This window comes from Pseudovirgaria hyperparasitica (assembly GCF_010093815.1).
Source record: "Pseudovirgaria hyperparasitica strain CBS 121739 unplaced genomic scaffold EJ05scaffold_12, whole genome shotgun sequence".
Taxonomy (NCBI): domain Eukaryota; kingdom Fungi; phylum Ascomycota; class Dothideomycetes; order Acrospermales; family Acrospermaceae; genus Pseudovirgaria; species Pseudovirgaria hyperparasitica.
The window spans coordinates 1,063,376-1,082,106 of NW_022985560.1; the positions used below are offsets into that span (position 1 = coordinate 1,063,376).

The window sequence follows — 18,731 nt, forward strand, 5'->3', positions numbered from 1 at the left end:
TTAGCAGCTCCCGTCTGCGAAGTATCCTTGGAGATTGCCAGTCGCGCTTTCTCTACGTGTATCCACGAACCCTAACGCTTCGGCGTTTTGACGAATAACACCTTCAAGTTGGCGGGCATCAACATCCTTCGGTTTTCCTTCATCCGCCCTCTCCTCGGCCCAAAGATTTGGGTCTACGGAGGCGACAAGAAGCCTCCATAACTTGACCGAACTCGCTGCTCTATTATACACCATCGAATACTGAATATAATACCCAAGTCACTTTGGTCCGCGGAGGAGGGACGCAAGCATCCTCAAAGACAAAGAAACCATCAGGCCTAGTGTAGGGGACCTCCCTACGCGAAGCCATCTTTCAAATTGAGTGCGCTTAGGCGGTGAGCGCTCACAGGCGACTCGCCTTGGTCGCTGGGCTGTGGATCGGTCGCGTGCAGAATTACTGAAAAGAGAGTCGAAAGAACGAGGAAGGGGACCGAAAAGCGGCATTTTTGTCATAGGCCATCATTATGTCCGATTCCCCACGAACCGAAAGGTCACAGACGCGTTTCAGTACGCCTGTTAACGAACTAGACGACCATCGCAACCAACCACAATCGTTGCCCCTCGCCGTTGAGTCCAGCCCGCGCCATCCCGGAACGCGCCGAGGAACCGTTGCGACGATTGCGAGTGCAAATAATGAATCCCACAACCCTGATCTCCTAGCTGTAAACGAAAACTTGCGACAGCATGGACTGATCTCCCGGGACTTTGAAGAGAGTGCCGTTGTTGACGACGATACCCCGCTGTCTGCATATGCTCGACGTGGATCAGCTGCGAGCCCAACAGCCCGAAGGAACACCTTCCGTCGTCCCCGCGACCCTGATATGCCGCCTCGATCAAGAGGGAGCTCTCACGCGTCTCGTTCTGAGTCGCCGCCCAATTCTGTTGATGCTTTTGCAACTGAGCGACAGCGGCCACGAGCTGGGACGGCAACGAGTGGACGCTCCAATATCGACCTGCCTCTCCATCGTACAGTCTCTGGTGGTACTCATGAGAGACGCCCGACCTTCAGTTGCGATGAACGACCTCTGCGTTGTGGAACCGATGTTTCGTCTCTGCACAGCGGAGCCGAAGTCGACGTCTGCTTTCCTGTTCGTGAAGATGCTGGTAAAACGTACCAGATCGACTACGAAGAATTAGAGGAGTTCGTCGCCGAAAGTCATCTAAAAACACCCATCAGGCAATTGACCCGCCATGCCAGTAACGCTTCTCGCACGTCCAAGCGTACTTTCAATGACCTTCGTGCTATTCGGCAAGTGCCAACGATTGTCACACCTGATATGGCCATTGATGTTCCAGATTACGTAGACAAAGAGACAGGTTCCATCAAAGGATCGCGAGCACCATCTACTGCTGCTAAACAGTCCATAGCCGAAACGCCTAATCGGTGGACTTTCTTTTCCTCTGAGTTGGACGATACCATTCACGCAGCCGAACTTGGAGATCTTCTCATGCCGGGGGAGACTTTCCGTGATCTCTTTGAGCTATCGCCAGACGGTGGAGTATGGTGGCTTGATATGAGCAACCCGACCGAAGAGGAAGTGTTTGCTATATGCAAAGCCTTCGGAGTCCATCCCCTGACTCGTGAAGACATCACTACACAGGAAGCTCGCGAGAAGGTCGAGCTGTTCAACAGATACTACTTTCTCTGTTTCCGCTCCTTCGACCAAAACGATAAGACGAGCGAGGACTACCTTGAACCTGTCAACGTGTATGGAGTTGTTTTCCGAGAAGGCCTATTGACATTCAGTTTCACGGCTAATCCACACGCTGCCAATGTACGCAAGCGCATCAGTCGTCTTCGCGACTATGTTTCACTCAGCTCCGACTGGATCTGCTACGCGCTCATGTAAGTGTTCTTATGACTGTCCACACCGAGCATGTACTTATAAGCCGTTAGCGATGACATTGTCGATCATTTCGCCCCAGTCATCAAGGATGTCGAAGACGAAACGGACGCCATTGAAGACTCTGTATTCATCGCCCGGGCGGAGGACTCTCGCGATATCTTGAGGAGCATTGGAAATGCTCGCAAGAAGGTCATGACTCTGCTTCGATTGTTGGGTGGCAAGGCCGACGTTGTCAAGGGCTTTGCTAAGCGCTGTAACGAAAAGTTTGAGGTCACCCCGCGAGGCGATGTTGGACTCTACTTGTCGGACATCCAGGACCACGTTGTAACAATGATGTCGAACTTGGGACATTTCGAGAAAATGCTGTCGCGAAGCCATGGCAACTATCTCGCCCAGATCAATGTCGAGTCGGCCGCACAGGGCAACGAAATCAACAAGACGCTGGGCAAAGTCACATTGATCGCGACGGTCCTCGTTCCGCTCAATTTGATCTGTGGTCTGTTTGGTATGAACGTCCCAGTGCCCGGCATGAACTCGGATAGTCTAGGCTGGTTCTTTGGTATCCTTGGCGTCATCTTGTTCTTTGTGGTCTCGTCCTTGGCGACTGCGCGGCGAATGAGGCTCATCTAGGCTTGACGGGTCGGTAATATGGTGCAAGGCCTGCTGCATGCATGTCGGTTTGAGTTATGGTGGTTGTTGGATATATACAGTATTGCTAGGTATTGTTGTCTTATCTCTATGTACGTAGGTGATCGTAGACTTGTTAGAATCATGATGATGACTTGTGAACTTGTGTAGCATATTGAGCGCTTAGTACTCCTTTGAATGTGTCTTTCAGTTCATGTTGGCTTTCGATGCTTGTGTGTTGATGATATATCTTCCCGACGCCATGATGTTCCACCGAGAAATGAATACTGTTCGTAGCCTGCACAGAGAGGGGATTGCTATACACTGCATCCACCACGTTTTTTTTTTTTTTTTTTTTTCGAAAACAAGCAAGATTTGATCTATTCCCGACTATTGTCTGTGACTTCCTTCCACACCTTCCATCCCCATACCTTCACTGAGCCACACCTCGGCAACACGAGATCCTCCCGCGACGTCATCCCATTCCGGCAGTCCCATCCGCGGCCCCGATTGGCCCGCCGTGCCCAAACAAACTACCTCAACATACATCTCACTTTCACAGTAAATCGAAGAATAAATAAATTAATTTTTTTTCACCCTTATCCTTTCTCCAGGGAGAATGACATGGAAAAAGACCCATTCCCAACCCATCAAACCCCATAACATACACACCCGATACAAAAAATCACACTACTCGACCGCTACAAATCACCGCTCCACCTCCCTCCCATCCTGCGAAACGGGCACAGCAATCCCATACAACACCACCGCCCCAGCCTCCCTCTCCCGTCTCAGTCTCCATCCCCTCTGCTCCTCCTCCTCTCTCGCAAATACCCGCGCTACCCTCACGTACACTGCCTTGCCATAAAGCCATACAAAGCCCACCGCTACAAACGCCGTTATGATGCCCATGCTGATTACTGTGTACATGGCGAGGAGGGCGGTTAGTTTATATGGTTCTTTGAAAGCAGATATTGGTGTGGAGAGGGCGGGGGAATGGTGGTTTGTTGTGCTGGGTATGCTGAAAGGGGTGTTATGAAGGGAGGGGAACTTACAGGTGATGCGGATGCGGAGGGGGATGTGTTGGGGTGGGGAGCAGGGATCCTGGGGAGTGCAGGAAGGGGTGGAGGTGGGTGTGAGGGTGAGGGTGAGGATGCTTGTTATTGTGCGGGCGGCGGAGGGGAGGGTTGCTGGGTGGGTAGGGGTGGTGGTGGTTGTGTTGGTGAGGGTGGTGAGGGTCATGAGGGTGGAGGAGGGTGAATCCATGGTTTCGTACGATGGATATGCGAGGTTTTGTGGTGGTGTGGTCTGGAAGGTTGCTTTGAGCGTGGATGGGTAAGTAGAATTGGTGGTGTAGAGAAAAGGAGAAAGGGGAGAAGTGGGGATGGGTATGTGGGTTTGTAGCTGTGGAAGAGAGGAAAGTAGAGTATTTGTCTGCTGGGTATGCTCAGAGTGATGTGCCAGGCGGGTTTTATATGTGTGTTCACAGCACAGGTACCGCAGGGGCCGAGTGATGGGTGTAGAACAGGGGGGTAAAATATTCAATCGCTATACAAATGACGACTATCTCGATCCGCGAGATCCGTTTCGATGCCCACATTCCATTCCGTTTTCCATTCCGCTCGCTTCCCATAACTAGACGCCCTATGAAAATGCCCCAATCAAACGCCACTGATGCCGCACAGATGTTTACATGAATGAATGATATGCACAGCGGTTCGTGCCGCTCCGTCCAACAAGATCCGCCTAATCAGACTTTTCCGTTCCCGTTTAGAATAATAACCCTACGGCCAATATCGCGATCCGCACGGCTCCTAGCAGAAATAAACACCAGAAGAACGGGGCTGTGTGGTTGTCAGTCTTGTAGCAATGCAGATTGAAGAATGGTTTGGGACTTACTGATGAGGAAAAGGAGAGCAAGGCATATGCCGATTGGGTTGTCGGCCAAGAAGGCGAGCATTCTGTTGGCGTATGGAGTTGACATATAGAATGGAGATGGTGATGTAGGTTGAGAGTGAAAGGTATGTATTCGTGGAGGGTGTAGTGGTATCCTGAAGGAAGTGATCGCTTGTGTGTTGTGGTTCGTAGAGGATGAGACGGGACAAGTAGAGAAGAAGTATTGATGTGCAGCGTCTCTTGAGATAGAATTTGTATAGAAGTGAGTTTGGTGAGGTCTTTGATATGCTTCTGTTCTTGGAAAATGTCGATTGTATGAAATATTGCGAGCTGCAGACTGTGGTACACCAAGACCGGTACGGTGCGGGTCGGATCTGGTTGGGGTTTTTTTTTTCAAATTTTTCCCCCAAGGAACAAACATATTTGAACATTATCTTTATGCTGTGTCGCATACGGGAATTCTTAGGCTACCTAGGAGACGCAGCCAATGGTTCATTCATAATGCTGTTATCCAGAGTCGATTAGCAAAGACTTGTCATGCAGGAGTCAGATTTTGATATTTCATCCATTGGGGTTCAATTCAGCCCAAAGCGGCATAGCAATAGAAGTATTCCTCTGGATCAACTACTCAATGTGTATACTGTACGAGATAGATTAGTCGTGGCAGTCGGCCCATCAGCACGCTGCCAGTGTCTTCGAGTTGACTAGCGTCTATCAAGGACAGACAACTACTGTTGAACAGGACAGTGTTCGACGTTCCATGGTACCATAGGTGGTACTTTGCCATGTTTTGATATCTGACTACCTGCTTGCAAGCATCACCATTGGCTGATGTTCATGAAAAGGCCACTCGATGCCGGAATAGTCCGCATAGGCTGTTTCCATATAGCCAGAGAATTTGATCCCAACACTGATGCCTGGTTACCCTTCTGTTCGTTCAGATAATCTACCATCCATTGGATCAGTCTCTTGAGCACTTACTTGAACCATTCTCTATCTTCTAATCCTCGGTACACATCACAGAGACACGATAAACCGCCACGTGCGCGTGCAAGCCACGATGTCGTTCCTTAGATATTCCGAATTCCTTCCAACTCGACTCGAGCCACTAGTTGATAGATGCGTCATCTGCCACGACAGCAGAGACGAAACTCGTTTATGGTCCACATGCCCTAGCCACTTCATGTGCAGAGACGACATTATCAGAGTCTTTGTCATGGCCTTGAAGCGCGAAGACATGTATCCTCCGACTTGCTGTCGCAAGCCTCATTTTCCTCTGAAATTGCATACGTTCCGCCATCTTTTCACAAAGCAGAGATTCCATGACTTGGCTTTCTACAGGGCACCTGTGGCGCAATTTCTGCGCGATTATGAAACGATGGAGGCGCAGAATCGTGTCGAACGCGGGTAAGGAGCTTGTTGGTTCGCTTGTGGATGATTGCTGATCGAGATATTAGCAAACGGATATACTGTGCGAACAGGATTGCTCACACGCGTAATTACGTTGTGCATCCAAAGGTGTATCGTTCATTGCCAGCTTTGCTTTTGGGAGTTATGAAGGCGGCACTGCATGCCTGTCAGCGGTCTTCTGTTCAGCCGGCAGAACTAAGCTGTCGCTGTGACAGTTGCGGTGCACACACCTGCCGAAACTGTAGAACTATGATGGATCCGAGCGAACGCCACAAATGCCGTGTCATCTCTGCGGAAGAGGAAGCAGGTCTTGCTCGATTGGCCCGGGACGAGGGTTATCAACGCTGCCCTGGCTGTCATGTCTGGGTAGAACGCAGAGAAGGATGTGTTCAGATGTCATGTGTGTGCAACACGGAGTTTTGCTACCAGTGTGGTACCCAGATCTTGTATATCAACCTTGACTCCCCCTCGCATGTTTGTCCTGGAGAGCTGGGTCGGGCACAGCGGCAGCCCTTTCAACAAAGAACATCTGCCCAACTCCGGCTGTTGGGAGAAATTCATTGAGAAGGTATATGCTTGTCTAGAGGAGATATACTCCTGGTAGAGCTGCGTCCTAAAGGCTTGTATCTAACCAGTCATATGCATAGACAGAAAGCACATTAAAAATCTTTCAGGAAGTGCTTAGGCATGCATTGCTCGAATGCTTGCTCCAGAGCACTTTGGTAGGCCGATCATTGACAAGAGTCTTGGAAGTTTGATGATATCTTTCATCTCTCATCTTTCAATATGGTTATAGAACGTTACGAAGGGCGCTTTGTGCGACGAGAGTAGGAGAGGCTTGTCGTTTCGCAAGAGGGTCTTTGGGATAAGGCGCAGGCAGGTGCACTATATGTAGTTCTGGTGTTTGTACTGTCAAGACCGATTTGGCATCATCGATGAATGGAAATCAGGACTTGTCATCTGCAGGGACAAGATGGCATTTGAGAATCCGATGCTGATTAAGAGGGGTACATGAGGTCATAACTTGAATCTTGGAATACCTTGGAATGCTCAAGGGTGGCCAAGAGGGCTTTCCATCATTTTCATCGTCATTTGTTGAGGGATATATGGAGTTGCAAGATGCAATAATGTATTTGTATAGCAAACGTCTCTTTTACACATTTCCAGTCTCTTTCAAATTAAATCATCGGAGCGAAGATGGCTGTATCAATGGACCAGCGTATGTTGCGAGGTCGGATTTCGAGTGAACCTTCAGGATCTGCTTTTCATGGCTGAGTGGGATTGTCTGCTAGCTATGTCAGTACCAGGTGGATAGGTATATAGCCATGTTGAACCATGTTCGCCCTGTTGTTTGTGGTTACAAGCTTACAGCATTCATGTGTATTGAGCACACATCGTAGCTAACTGACCTACATCTCATGCGATGAATATTCTCACCAGGGCTTGTACCTCGAGCTGCACAAGCCAGTAGAGCCTATATTTACTGCGTAGTGGCGCTGGAGGACCAGTCTTCTATAGTCTTGATGTGCGAGGACATCGGATAACAGACATCCGCACTGCTCACGGGTATGACAATCAGGTCGGCTCGAACGGCTTCATTGACAGCCTAACTATCATTTAGAGTAGTATCTTGAAACGCCTGCGGAGTATTCTGTAGTTCATCCATCAAAGGCCAGCAGTCCCTGAGCACTCTGTTGTTGTTGGTATCATCATGGATTTGGCAGGCTTGCCTCTTATGTTCAGGTCGTCCAGTTGGACGCATGCGACTCCAGGACAACTGTTATGAGATAACCCAGAGTGTTTACTTCTTTATTGGTCGTGTATTCCAGTGGTAGTATTGATATCCCATTCGGGACGTATCAAGGACGATTCCTGATGATATTACGGATTGCGTCAAGGCTCGCTGGGGGCTGCGAAGAAGTAGGAGAAGGTTCGACTGCTGTTATTCCGAGTGTTGCACCTTTGGAGGCTGTGGTTAGTTGGTTGAGGCTCAATTGAAAGAATGACGGAGAGGGTCAGCATGCATGCACCTGCTCATTGGAGCAAGATCTCAGAGGAGGGAGGTGCCCAGGATGGCCACAAAGGACGTCCTGTCCTCCTCAGAGATACCTTTGATTGAGAATTGAGTTCATATTGTGAATCACGATGCGGAGAGCATTGTACCCCGGGCCTCTCGACGCAATGGGCTTCGCGCATTGCAAGTCATAACACTCTTGTCCGTGTCCGGCGCAATGTGGATGAGTGCTGGAAATGAAGAAAGTTCTTTTCTGATTGACCCCTGGAACATGAAGAAGAGTTAGACCCTTGAGGGATTGTTTCCATACTACAAACTTGTTTTCATGATAAGTCAGCTTCCGATGGGCCTTGTCGGAAGCTGCTTTTGCCGGTGTATCCTCCTCAATTTTCAGCAATTGGGCGCAGACTGCACTTGACAGTAGAATAGCATCCTCCAATCATCTCTATAGTGCTGTATCCTGGAGATGATGTTGCAGTCTATATGTCCCAGCGTCATCTAGAAGGTCCAAGCTCAGAAAAAGTCAATATGATAGTAGACACAAACGCTTCCGTGAGAGCAACATAGCAAACACTGCGTGTAATACCGCTAGACGTGCCTAGAATCTTGAAACACACATACCAAAACGGTATACTTGCCCCGGAATCATGTGTGAAAATGGCGTAGTTTGCATGTTATTATGCAGATTGCCCAGAAACGGCGTACTAGTAGGGGCGGTCCCAGGGAGAAAATACTGCCGTACCTCGTAAGTGATCCATCATCCATGAAACACATTGTTACTGTTTATCATGTTTGAACAACGCACCGCCTGTTCACGTTCTTGCACACACCGGTACGGATGGTTGTGCCACACAGACTGCCATGCTTGAGTCCACACCATGCACATCTTTGTCGTTCGCGCATAGATGGGCTACACTTCTCACCTAAATTACCTTCATACTACTCATTCATCACCACGTCTCCAAAACGATGGCCCCTTTAATCGAATACGATCAGTTCTCAATTCTCCGCGACGATGGAGTCCTTGTATGCTATATGCATCGACTTGAAGACTGTGACGACTGCGGCTTCGACAACATGACGTTTTCGGCTTTCGATATTCCCGAGGAGATTGACGAAGAAGAGGTCAACGCGACGCTTCCTTACTTGGAAGACCCGGACGAGATAAACCAGTCGCCCTCTGATACTCTCAGCCCAGAGCAGGTGAAGGTTCTCTGGGGTGAAGAGGCCCGATTCGATCCAGACACAGACGTACAACTGGCTAATAAGTCAACAATGACCGCCAGCAAGCCACGCCCTCTTGCGACATTCAGCAGATACAAATGTGATAGCTGTAAGCTCATCTGGATGGTAGGCAAGGGAACACTTGAAGCCACCCAGCAGCACCCATCGCACCATAACTTCTGGGAAAGATTCGAAGGCAGTCGCCGAACCCTTCTGGTCCAGACAAGCGCGACGGTGTACCAAGCTGAGACCAGCAGATCTCGCGCAGGACTCGGAATCCTCTTCCATGACGACTCTCCACACAACATCTCCATGCTCCTAGATGAGTCAAGCCCACAAGAACAGCACTTCGCAGACTTGCAAGTCATCCGCCTGGCGCTTTCAAAAATCCTAGACCAAGTTCACAGTGAACGTAGGCGGCATGTATCTATCCATGGCAAGGACAACACAAAGCGGGCTCGACTCAACGCAGTACAGATGAGAGCGCTCATCGTGACAGACTCAAGCTTCTTCGTCAACGGGTTCTGTGCGCTCCGGCCATCGTGGGCGTGGGACGCCGTTAATTGCAGCTTGACAGCACTGCGCGGAGAGACCATCAAGCACTCGATGATGTGGTCTGGCATCGAGGACCTCGTCCGCCTCAGCGCCAAAGAAGGAATCCAGATCCAATTCTGGTGCGTTCCGGAAGGTGAGAACCACAAAGCCAACCAGCTTGCGTGGAAGCCTTTGGAGGCTTTGGTGGTGGAAGATCCGATGGAATTCTGAACACGACTCCCTGCTGCTGTTGTCGAACGGCGTCCGATCCAATAGCCTCTCGAGATCCTACAGCGCCACAACGGGTGGAACAACTGGGATAAGAATAGAAAGCTGGTCGAGCTGGGGAAGTGGACAATGGGAAGGCATATGGACAGTGATGGCAAGAGGACATATAGGCAGTAGGCCTAGGTGCAGCCATGCAGATTTGGCAAGACCACTGCATAAATAGAATCTATTGAAGAACGACCAGATACGGCCAAGATATGCAAACAGCCTTCAATAGTGACCAGTAAGACTGCAGAGGGACATCCTCACTGTGCCATCATCTATTTAAGAGGTTCTCCCCAGCGGAAAGCTATGAATAATACCTTCGCTCAAGTATGGCACGCCTAAGAATGTAGATGTCGCGCGAGCCCTTATCAGCCACTTCTAGCCATATGCATCGCGGATATGTTCAAGTATTGGAAGGTTAACCGTGACGACCCAGTATCTTGGGCCTTTATTGGCCATTGGAATCCGCCTTTGAGGGCAATATTAGTAATCTCACTTCCCGTAGGTACCTAACCATCGATGCGGAAATCTCTCATTTATCAACGTGATCGGCTTCTCCATAAGCGTTGCTCAGCACATATAGGTCTTTTATATATGCGCTACCGAGCCCCTATGATGGCAGCGCGCGATCGATGATAAGATTACTGTCAAACCCCATCCGTGCTGACAATGCTCCCATGTTGCCAAGCTGTACAGACAAAGTCGGAATAGGATCGCCGTCTATAGATCGTCTGAACCATCACACGACCATCACACGACCATCGACACGCCACAGGTCCTCTGATTGAGCACGATGATGACTAGCCCTACACGGGACAGGCAATCAATAATCACAGGAACATCCGCAGCGTGTCGAGATGCACCGACGCTTCCATGTCTTTAGCTACCATCCTCGTCGATTGACTGAGCACAACGCCTGTTCGGCTCCTATATCTAGTCCATGGGAAAGATTTGTATTTGCTAAATCGACCAGGCATCGAAAAGGCGTATCACTCTTTCGGACCCTTGTCCTGTCCAAGCCCTACGCATCAACTCTCCGTCTACGGTTAAATCTCCTATCTTCGTATTTCTACGGTGATCATCGCACCTCTATGTGTATCGCCCACTTACCCTTAGTACCTCCCATTTCTTCTACTACCGAAACGCCCATGGACCATCTCGTACGCTATCATTATATGCCTTGCTCATATAGCTTCCTCACAACTATCATTAGCACAACCAAACCAAGCCCATCACCACTCTATACATTGCCCACCCATTGCCGTACATACAATCCAACACCACATCCACACGCACACCCTATCCATATCATGACTACCTAGCCCCTACTCTACGCAACCCAGCGTCCCCATTACATCTACCACCATTTAAATTATATACATACCTATCATACCCCTCAACCCCCCATCCTTTCGACCTGCCTACCTAACCACTGCTCACTCCTCACTCCTCACTCCTCACTCCTTATCGTCCACAAAGAGCATTATACACACACCACAACTGCTCCTTGCTACCAGTACCCCGCATCACCGCCCAACAGCTGTATGTATGTACGTATATGTACGTATATGTACGAACATCTCCTTACCCTACATATACGATACTACTTCCTAGACTCGCATCTGGCCAGGACAAGCTAGGATAACCAGCACCGACTGTGCGGCGAATCATAGAGTGCGAGGTGCTGAGATGGTTGGTATGGTTTGGAGTAAGTGGTGTGCTGTGTTTGACTGTGTTTGAATTTGCTGTGCCGTGCAGATTTTGAAGGGATTGTCTACGCAAGGATTATGTATCGAGAGGTGGTTTTGTGATGTATGTATCTACATGTATACGAAGCATAGAGCAAAGAAAGGATTACACATGGGATATAAGCAGTGACATGGGTTAGAAAGGGTTCAGTAGTTTAGATGGGTGAGTGTGCGATTCGTGGACGGATAGAAAAGGGAGCGGACGTGGTGAATCAACTGATGTGACGACCTTGAATAGTGCGCTGGAGGTAATATTTACGCCTGTTGAGTGTGCTGGAGATGAAGATGTCGTGGATATGGGTTGGTGTGGAAGGGGATGAAAACGCCCAACAGTTTAGGGCAGAGGCTGCGAAGTTCGCAGTATGCGAGGTCTCAACAAGGCGTCGTCGATGAACACACAAGGGCTGCATAGGACTTTGAATGACAGAGGGCCCGTTGTGCTATAATGTGCATTTTCTAGACTTTCTCGACTGCTATGTACGGTAAGGTCAGTTTTGCCTCCATGCAATGCGCACGCAGTACGCGCGTGCCGGCCTGAAATGCTCTCATTCCAAGTCCATCCATTCCCTTCATCCGCTTTTACCTACAGAGACAGCACCACCGGATGTTTCAGACAACCATTCAATGTCACTATTCGATCAGCTGGGGATTGGTGAGCGAACCGGTGCTCGTGTTTGATATCGCGTGTTGGCGGCAGGCAGTCCAGATTTCTGAGATGATTTTGCGAGCTGTGGCTCCGCGAGCACTATCATTCCTATATTAGCCTCTATACACACTCATTCATGCCCAGTAGAAGTGTTACTAACCCCATGATCGACCGCATAAACTTCATTTTTGCATTTCGCATATCTCCAGAGGGATCTGAGACTACCTTTTCCAGGCTTCGCTCGATCCAGAGCCTGGAGTCTGGCTCCACTTGGATAAGTTTCGTGAAAGGGACACTCAGATACTCTAGAGCGCTTTTTGGGGCACCGCCGCAGATTTGTTCCACGAGGACGTCGCAAAGCCGAGGCCCGAAATGGGTGGTTGCTTCTTTGGCGATGCTCTGCATTCGAGGCCTCCCTTCAGCGGATGCAGTTATGATAGTGGTCTGTTTAAGTATAAGTAGTGCATGGTCATATCTTCAGCCTGACTCACCCAGAATAAAGCTGCCGCACGCTTCGGAAGCACGTCCGAGCCTTGTAAGGCACGCAACGTAAATTCCACACCCATCCGCAGTGCCACTCCATATTCGACAAGAACGCTGGCAAAATCGCCAGAGATATAATTGGAAAGCACTTCAATGCAGGTCTGTGCTACCTCTGGGTCTTCAGATGGTTGGTCTAGTTGCCACATCAATTTGACGATGTGCGTCAACATCCTGAGTGCAGCGTCCTTGAATTGTGGATTCGCATGGTCAACGTGGGATTTGACGAATATTGATGCGGTTGACATGATAATCGGAAGTCTCGGCGTTTGTAAGGTCGTTCTTTCGATGAATTTTGTGGTGGCATCTGCGGGGAGTACGAAAGGCCCTGGGAGTTTCTCCTTGTATCCAGCACGCAGGACTTGGCAAGCTTGTTCGATCACCTCTGGGTCATTCTCAAGTACCTGGGTTGTGGTGTTGATGCAAGATAATATTCTCTCATGGACTGGATGCCACACGAGATTTAAATGCTGGTCGATGACTGCACCTATGTGGGCGTCGTCCGGTGCTTGCATACCCTTGCCCAGACTTGCGAGGCATGCCATGGCGGTGTAAGCTTTGACTTGACCTTCTTCAATTCGATTTGCAGCCACATGTTCGAGCATACCCCTTATGTCATCTTCGATGAAATTCAAGAGACGAGATACCCAGTCCACTTGATCCTGGACATTGGATAACGCTTGAACCACAGATGCGATTCCTTCCATGACTTTCTCTCGGGTCAATACGTCTGCAGTTGAAGAGGAGCAAAATGACGCGTAGTGTTGTACGAAGGCCGGCAGTTCTGCAGTAAGATGGCTGCGACAAGACGAGCAAAGCTTGCTAATGGATCTTGCGGTCTCTATAGCTAGATTTGCAACGGTCAAAGACGAGAAGAGGAAGTTTAGTGCACTGGGAAGGAGCTCAACCCTCCGTTCGAATATGGGCGAGTATTGCCCAAGCAACTCCACCGCAGTTCGCCGTACTCGACCTGGGATCGAGGCATCTGCTGACAGCTCTGAGAATAGAGATGATTTGAACAATGACAGCAGGTTCTCATCTTCCGGACTCCCTGTTACAAGAGTCTCGCTAATTGAGTCTGCCAGAGCGTTAAGACAGAACAACGAAGCTTCGACACTCATCCAGTCCTTGGTCGCAAGTTGATGATTAGCAGTCTGCGTGAGGCTATCTGTCAACTCTGAACCGAGGAATGTGTAGGCTGATTGCAATATGTCCTGGAAGTCCGTTCGAAAGCTACTGAAGGACTGTCTAGTATCGCTGCTCCAGGTCGAGGTAATCCGGCTTGGCGGGAAGTTGAGTTTGACGAAGAGTTCGTGGAGAGCTTGTCGAGCTTCTCGCATAGCTGACTGTAGCCATGGAGGAGCTCCACTGTCTGATTGGTACATCTGCTCGTTGACAGACTCAATGTACTGACCCCAGAACTCGAGGCCTAGTGGTGCGTATTCGTCATCATCTCCAGGCGTGCCAGGGCATTGCAGCAGCATGTGGAGTAAATCTGCTTATCGTCAGTATAGCTTCAGCGAGACTGGACTACATGAATCATACCGAGAAGAGACCGTGATAGTCTCGTGTCGGTCTCTTGAGTCAACCGGTCTATCTCGATCTCCGCGAAAGCAATCAGCAAACGGCTGAAGACCACCGAAGAGGGATCGCCTTCACGCATGCTTGCAACGTTTTTTTCACACCAAGAGCTCGTGAATAGCACGTAGAAATGTTCTTTGACGTTCTGAGCGGACCGGGATCGGAGTATGGGCCCTGAGCTATCAAGCCAGTCGACGAAGATGTTTTCGGCGTCATCGACTCCTACATATATGGCAGTCAAAGCCAAAGGAATCACGTCAACTATCGTTTGGACAAGTTCTGGATCAAACATCCATTCGCGCTGGCAGTAATACGACCAGGACTACTCGACATGATCAGCATCGATCAATTTCGCACACATGCATTAAATATTTCAGCAAGATGGTATTAACTTACCACGAAGCTTGACAAACTCGTTTGCACGACTCTATATGCTGCGTCGGACAGCTGACCAGTAGTACTCATATCTGCGGTTGACTCCATGGGGGTACCAAATCGCAGGCCACACTGTATAAGCCAGCTCACGTCTTCTGCGTTGTCTCTCATATGATTATGTATTTTGCGGCTGGTAGAGGTCAGTCAGAGGAGATGGCAGCGATGCGGAGCTTGCAATGCATACCTTTCGATGCCATCGAGCTTCCCTATCTCATCTGCCAAGTCCGTCGCAAACCATAGTACGCATTGCAATTGGAGTGCAGTCAGGTGTGAAATGATCTCCATGAAATTGCCGAGTCCAGACACCATCGATTCCTCCACATAACGGCCTTCGTAAAGGGAACAGGCAAGTTGTCGAATGCATAGGGACCAATTAAGTATCGGTTTGCAGAAGAAGGTTACCAGGGTCGAGCAAAGCTTCTTGATAACGAATGGCGGTTCATGACGATTGATGGGATTAACGAATTGTATCTGAACATTTTAGCATCTGTACCATTAGTGAAAGCCCCGACCACATGTCTAGGCAGCTCTCTGAAGAGTGATGGCGAAATTTATGCCACTATGTGATAGGGGCGAGCTGGAAAATCTTACCAGGCAGGTGACGAGACCAGACAACAAGGTCTCACCTGATGGCTCTTGATCGCTGCCAATCTTTCTCCTAGAAACAGTAAGCTCGTGGTGTTGACTTGATTCATGGTGGATACCAATCGACATTAAGCTTTATAGTCAACGTGAGGGCACCGAAGAATCTAACGTTAGCGTCATCATTGGAGAGAAGTCTCTCTGCTACATCCCAGCCGGCATCTGAACGTTGCCATTGATGGAGCTTGGCTTGTATCCTTGACACCTGTTTTGCCGAACCAGGCTGGTACAGCTGCTTCACGAGAGTTTCTATATCCTCGAAGCTTTGTGGCGTTGTGTTTGCTGACTGAGCCATCTTTGATATGTGGCGCACGCAAGAATCGCGGTCGATGAGCAACGGGAGCAATTGCTGGAGTGGTTAGTGCAACATGGAGTCTACTGCGAACAAAATGCGGCGAATGCCACGTGGTTGTGATGAAGATGAAGTCAAGACTGTAGTGGTTGTTGTATCAACCTTTTGTGATGACTCCAGTCTCCAGTGAGCGAGCGCGTCCACTAATGGTGGCCTTATTGCCTTAGGAAAAAAGAAAAGCAGTCTAAGCCTAGATTGGTTAGTACATGACCTATCTGATGCAGCTCCCCAGTCGCCCCACGTAGCCACCACCACCACGGCCGAAGCAAAGCGACGTGGTCTCGCGACCTATAATTCATCTACGCCGCTCGACCCTTTGTTGTTTATGAAGCTTGCTTGCTCATTGTTTTCTGAGACCTTCTTCGGTCCTCGTTTCTCACTCTGCCTCTCTAAACCCCATGTCGTTCGCCCCAGACTGGTCTATCGTCCCCAGGTCATACGCTTCTTCCATTCGACCTCGATAAGAGCATCTACTGCAGACATGGAGAAAGTCGACACCACAGAGAGGCTTGCCAAGCTTCGAGAGCTCATGAAAGAGTCAAAAGTAGACGTCTACAGTACGCTCCAATGCTATCACAGAGCTATTGTGCTCCAGCTGATCGTCACGAACAGTCATACCATCTGAAGACAGTCATCAGTCGGAATACATAGCAGCCTGCGACGGCCGAAGAGGTTAGCTGAAGTCATAAATCAACAAAATTGTGCAGAGTCTCACAGCCGTAGAGTTCATATGTGGCTTCTCCGGCTCTGCAGGTACAGCTGTCGTTACACTGGAAAAGGCGGCTCTGGCTACCGATGGACGTTATTTCAACCAGGCCGGGAAACAATTGGACAGCAACTGGGAGCTCCTGAAACAAGGCCTTCAGGATGTGCCGACATGGCAAGAATGGTACATCTCGTGGTAGTGACGGCCAAAAATATATACTGATCGTGGCAGGACTGCTGATCACTCGCAAGGGGGTAAGAGCGTTGGAGTGGACCCTACAATTATTACTGCTCGTGAGTCAAATTGACTATGTCTTCCCTTCATATGGCTGATTTTACGCAGCCGATGCACGGAAGCTTGCCGACAAAATTAAAAAGAAGGGTGGTTCTGGTCTCGTTGCAGTCAAGGACAATCTGGTAGACGCTGTATGGGGGTCTGCGAAGCCATCTCGGCCTGTCGAGCCTGTAAAAGTGCAACCCATTGAATTTGCTGGCAAAAACACCGAAGAGAAACTAGCAGATCTGAGGAAAGAACTCGAGAAGAAGAAGAGTGCTGGCTTCGTAGTTTGTATGAAGATTGGCTTACTGCCTCGATCCCAGCTAATTGGTCTCAGCTATGCTTGACGAGATTGCCTGGCTTTATAACCTCCGAGGCAACGAGTAAGACTAAAAGTGCAATGCGTCATATGTACTGACTTTACGTAGCATCCCTTACAATCCCGTATTCTTTTCGTATGCTGTAGTCACACCCACGAAGGCGACGCTTTATATCGACGATTCAAAGCTCAGCGATGAGGTTAAGTCTCATTTAGGCTCTACAGTAGACATTAGGCCGTACGAGGCCGTTTTCAGTGATATTAATGCCCTCGGAGTCGCTTTGACGGAATCCAAAGCACCTTCAAAATACCTGATATCCAATAAAGCATCTTGGGCCCTCAGCCAAAGTCTTGGCGGCGAAGACAAGGTAGAGGAAGCTCGGTCTCCAATTGCCGACGCCAAAGCCATCAAGAATGATACCGAACTGGAAGGCATGAGGCAATGTCATATCCGGGATGGCGCTGCGCTGATAGAATACTTCGCATGGCTTGAGAACAAGCTCACTCGAGAGGGAGTTCAACTCGACGAAGTTCAAGGAGCTGACAAGCTCGAACAAATCCGAAGTAAACACAAGAACTTCGTAGGGCTTTCGTTTGACACCATTTCTTCGACTGGTGCAAACGCGGCTGTCATTCATTACAAGCCGGAACCAGGTAACTGCTCTACCATTGATCCGAAAGCAATCTATCTCTGCGATTCGGGAGCACAGTATCTGGATGGGACCACCGACACTACACGTACGCTGCATTTTGGTGAGCCCACCGAGCTTGAGGTCCGAGCCAACACACTGGTATTAAAAGGACATATTGCTCTGGACACCATCAAATTCCCCAAAGGCACAAGTGGCTTTGCTCTCGATACTTTGGCTCGTCAGCACCTCTGGGCGGAAGGGCTCGACTACAGGCATGGCACTGGCCATGGGATTGGATCGTACCTGGTCCGTATCTCTTATTATCACTCAGACACATGCTGACATAGACACAGAATGTGCACGAGGGTCCGATCGGCATCGGCACTCGAATACAGTATTCCGAAGTATCGCTCTCGGTAGGCAATGTCATCTCGAACGAACCCGGGTATTATGAAGACGGCAACTTTGGCATTCGCATCGAAAACGTCATAATGGTCAAGGAAGTTGAGACTAAGCATAGATTTGGAGACAAGCCATACCTCGGTTTTGAACACGTCACAATGGTCCCATACTGCAGGAAGCTCATTGACGTAAGCATGTTGACGCCTGAGGAGAGGCAATGGTTGAACGACTATAATAAGGCAGTCCTTCAGAAGACGAAGAGTCTGCTTGAAGGCGATGAGCTGAGCCTGCGATGGTTGGAAAGGGAGACGCAGCCGTATTAATTGTTACCTTATACGGCCTTTATACATCCAAAGCGACATTAGAGCTTTACAGTACGGCATTAAGAGGGCAATGGAGCGTTTCAGTTCAGGGCGGCATTGGCATTTAGTAGGCATGAGGGACTATGGGTAGGACATGAAATCCTCGCCCTTGTTCAAACTTGCCATTCTGTCTTGGGGTTTGGACAAACAACAGCGTTGTATAGCATCCATAGAGAGAGTCAGCACTGAGTATGGTCTAGATATTGAAAGCTCGGAGTGCCGTTTT

General features: G+C 49.3%; 6 protein-coding genes across 6 annotated transcripts; 4 read left to right on the forward strand and 2 right to left on the reverse strand.

The window, feature by feature from the left end:
* Positions 1-503: 503 nt before the first annotated feature.
* On the forward strand, positions 504-2,516 carry EJ05DRAFT_502622 (magnesium transporter ALR1; the record flags this gene model as incomplete). The annotated part of the gene is made up of 2 exons (XM_033747288.1): positions 504-1,885; positions 1,937-2,516. 2 exons carry the CDS (start codon positions 504-506, stop codon positions 2,514-2,516), a joined length of 1,962 nt encoding a protein of 653 aa, XP_033598606.1.
* A 705-nt stretch (positions 2,517-3,221) lies between these two features.
* On the reverse strand, positions 3,222-3,779 carry EJ05DRAFT_502623 (uncharacterized protein; the record flags this gene model as incomplete). Its single annotated transcript, XM_033747289.1, has 1 exon — positions 3,222-3,779. The coding sequence occupies one exon, from the start codon at positions 3,777-3,779 to the stop codon at positions 3,222-3,224; it is 558 nt and encodes a 185-aa protein (XP_033598607.1).
* Positions 3,780-5,469: 1,690 nt separating this feature from the next.
* On the forward strand, positions 5,470-5,820 carry EJ05DRAFT_502624 (uncharacterized protein; the record flags this gene model as incomplete). Its single annotated transcript, XM_033747290.1, has 1 exon — positions 5,470-5,820. One exon carries the CDS (start codon positions 5,470-5,472, stop codon positions 5,818-5,820), a length of 351 nt encoding a protein of 116 aa, XP_033598608.1.
* A 3,828-nt stretch (positions 5,821-9,648) lies between these two features.
* EJ05DRAFT_478183 (uncharacterized protein) lies at positions 9,649-9,908 on the forward strand. The gene has a single exon (XM_033744404.1). The coding sequence runs from the start codon at positions 9,667-9,669 to the stop codon at positions 9,820-9,822; it is 156 nt and encodes a 51-aa protein (XP_033598609.1). The 5' UTR covers positions 9,649-9,666; the 3' UTR covers positions 9,823-9,908.
* Positions 9,909-12,049: 2,141 nt separating this feature from the next.
* On the reverse strand, positions 12,050-15,751 carry EJ05DRAFT_539948 (ARM repeat-containing protein; the record flags this gene model as incomplete). Its single annotated transcript, XM_033749564.1, has 8 exons — positions 12,050-12,357; positions 12,419-12,702; positions 12,750-14,293; positions 14,344-14,701; positions 14,776-14,944; positions 14,999-15,285; positions 15,406-15,472; positions 15,519-15,751. The coding sequence occupies 8 exons, from the start codon at positions 15,749-15,751 to the stop codon at positions 12,243-12,245; spliced, it is 3,057 nt and encodes a 1,018-aa protein (XP_033598610.1). The 3' UTR covers positions 12,050-12,242.
* A 538-nt stretch (positions 15,752-16,289) lies between these two features.
* EJ05DRAFT_493906 (aminopeptidase-like protein) lies at positions 16,290-18,466 on the forward strand (the record flags this gene model as incomplete). Its single annotated transcript, XM_033746147.1, has 8 exons — positions 16,290-16,365; positions 16,421-16,480; positions 16,532-16,697; positions 16,746-16,807; positions 16,857-17,081; positions 17,128-17,173; positions 17,219-18,047; positions 18,095-18,466. 8 exons carry the CDS (start codon positions 16,290-16,292, stop codon positions 18,464-18,466), a joined length of 1,836 nt encoding a protein of 611 aa, XP_033598611.1.
* Between the last annotated feature and the right edge of the window lie 265 nt (positions 18,467-18,731).